The sequence below is a fragment of the Tupaia chinensis genome, unplaced genomic scaffold (genome assembly GCF_000334495.1).
Source record: "Tupaia chinensis unplaced genomic scaffold, TupChi_1.0 Scaffold000041_1, whole genome shotgun sequence".
Taxonomy (NCBI): Eukaryota; Metazoa; Chordata; class Mammalia; order Scandentia; family Tupaiidae; genus Tupaia; species Tupaia belangeri.
This window is the reverse complement of record NW_006159496.1, coordinates 529785-532610: the sequence shown is the minus strand read 5'-3', so window position 1 is coordinate 532610 and position 2826 is coordinate 529785. Positions and strand designations below refer to the sequence as shown.

General features: G+C 60.5%; 1 protein-coding gene across 1 annotated transcript in view; it reads left to right on the top strand.

Annotated features, from left to right (window-relative positions):
• The window catches only part of SH3RF3 (SH3 domain containing ring finger 3), a gene marked incomplete in the record, with an annotated part of 355159 nt that overhangs the window by 253097 nt on the left and 99236 nt on the right, over positions 1–2826 (top strand). The window contains 1 exon segment of the mRNA XM_027772894.1: positions 687–846. Coding sequence (XP_027628695.1) covers positions 687–846 — 160 coding nt within the window.

Genomic DNA, 2826 nt, shown 5'->3' with positions numbered 1-2826 from the left:
TGGTGGAAGCCGTGGTGAGTGTGTGGGTGCTGCCCTCCTTGGTTCAGGAGGGAGCCCGTGGAGGTGAGCCGTTGGTCTGTGGTCCAGGAACTCTGCGTTTGAGGACCTCTGCTCACCTCCTGGAGGGCCCTCCCACCTCTGCGGGCGTGCAGTCTGCCCGGCTGTCCCACAGCAGGGGCTGGCTCAGGGCTGGTGTCATTGCAGTCTCTGTGAGGCTTGCTCGCCTCCCCATCAGCAGGGAGAAGGTGCCAGCATGAACCACCCTGGTTATACTCGAGGTACCCCTCCTGCAGATACCTCTGTTTCTACATGGGACGTCGCTCCCGTTCCCACTAGTCTCTGAAAGTAAAAGTAGCCAGAGCAGGCATGCAAAGAGCAGTGTTACAGAAGTGTTTCCTGGAGCTTGGCCAAACCTCGCCACCGTGCTACAGAAAGGGCAGGAGTGGGGAGCTGGGGAGCTGGGAGGGCCTCCGAGGACTGGGCCGGGCACTGCGGCCACACTCCCCTGCTGCCATCCGTCCACACTGAGGACTGAGCAGGTGCCTTGCTGAACTGTGGCATCCCCTCCCCCAAGTCCTACCACCTCCAGGGAGGGCAAGTGTGCCCACGGGGAGCCTGCCCCCCATCCTGTTCTGCACCTGCTCATCCATGGCTCAGCTCCCGGCCTCACTGTGGGTTCCCTCCAGGGTCACTCTTACAGCTCTGGACCTGCTGAAAGCCAGGACACCAGCCGTGGGCCAACCTGGGGAAATGCCAGGAAGCCAGCTGCGGAGACGGCCCATCTTTTCCAAGATCGCAGTGAACTCAAATATCTACATGGAGTCATCTCCAAACATGGCTGAGCTTGTAGAGAGTGGGTTTTTATCCGGATGTGCCATGTCTGCCTCAAATGCCCCCTGCACACACACACACCCAAGTACGTGCACACACACACACAAGTACGTGCACACACACACCCAAGCACACGCACACACACACAAGCACATGCACACACACCCAAGTACGTACACACACACCCAAGCCCACGCACACACACCCAAGCACACGCACAAGTACGTGCACACACACCCAAGCACGTGCACACGCACCCAAGTACGTGCACACGCACCCAAGCACGTGCACACGCACCCAAGTACATGCACACGCACCCAAGCACACGCACACACACCTAAGCACGTGCACACGCACCCAAGTACACGCACACGCACCCAGGCACACGCACACACACCCAAGTACGTGCACACACACCCAAGTACATGCACACACCCCCAAGCACGTGCGCACACACACCCAAGCACACACACACACACCCAAGCACGTGCACACACACCCAAGTACGTGCGCACACACACCCAAGCACACGCACCCAAGCACGATACACACCCAAGTACGTGTGCACACACACCCAAGCACACGCACACACACCCAAGTACGTGCACACACACCCCAGTACACGCACACACACCCAAGCACACGCAGCCCAGCGTGTGCACACCCACAGATTGGCGGGTACATACCTGTGCACAGAGGAGGCTGAGGCCAGGGCGTGGTGCTGTCCAGAGCATCACCCTCCCTCCCCCAGATGCCACACTACTCGGAGAGTCAGACACCATGCCCAGGACCCCTGCTCTCCAGGAGCAGCCCAGGAATGCGTTTTCAGTGGGAGGGGGTAACTTGGACCCTAGCCCCGCACCCTGGCTGGAGCTGGACTTGCAGTAGTTCTCAAATGCCAACTGTCTCTGAGTTCCTGAGGGGGCCCACGACTCCTTGGGAACCAGCCTGGCCCTGCGCCCTGCAGTCTGCTTGTCTAGGAGGCAAGGCTGTCTGCTTGTCTAGGAGCAGAGGCCCAGAAGGGGCGGGGGGGCTGCTCATTCTTCACTGGAACTTTCTAGAGACTCTGAGCAAGTGGCATAGCGAAGACATGGTGCCATGTCTCAGAGGTGGGAGGACGCAGAGGCTCACCTGCCTGTCACTAAGGACAAAGTGGCAGCTCCAGTCTGGAGCGCAGGTCCCTTCATGGTGACTTGGGTGGCTGCGGGCACCATGAACAGTTGAAAGCGTGCTCTGATGAATTCAGTCCCGAGGGACGCTGCAGCAGGGTCAGCTAGAGCCCCTGAGAAGGGCTGGGGTGCATTACTCTGGGTGGGGCCTACTATTTCCTTCTACTGGAGCAGCAGGGTCATGGCAGCCAAGAACCCATCAGCCCGAGCAGGGAGGAGAGGAGACCTCATGCCCGATCACTAGCAGGTGGCCTGGATGCCTGGGCTCTATGTCCTGTGCAGCTGTCAGTGTCCACACTCACCTTTGTGGCCTCTGGGGCTCCTGCACAAGAGCCGGAGGGCCTGTGGACATTAGTGCAGCAGCTACTTTGTCCTCTGCAGGCCAGGGCCACCTCCTCTGGCCCTTGGGAAGTGGCTCGGCACCCAGGGCTGCAGGAGCCATGCCCTCTCCCTGCCCTCCTCCCCACTGCCCACCTCCTGTTGCCCCAGCCCCTGTATGGATGCACAGAGGCCCCTCAGTGTCTGTGCAGGGAGCCCACAGGGGGGCAGGGAGCACTAGTTTTGTCTGTGTGCTACCTTGCTCCAAGAGGATTCCAGTAGCTTGCTGGTGGTGGGAGCACGATGCTGGTTGGTCCTTCAGCAGTTCCACTTGAAGTGAGAGTTGCGTGGCTCGGCCTCAGGCCACTGCCGCAGGTGAGCGTGGTCACGGCCAGCCCCCTATCTTGACTTAGCTCCGCCCCTGGAGGCCGCGGTGCATGTGCAGTATGTAGACAGCACATGGAGTGGTGGGCTGCTGGGTGGTGTACCCGTGGTCGGGGGTGGGTCG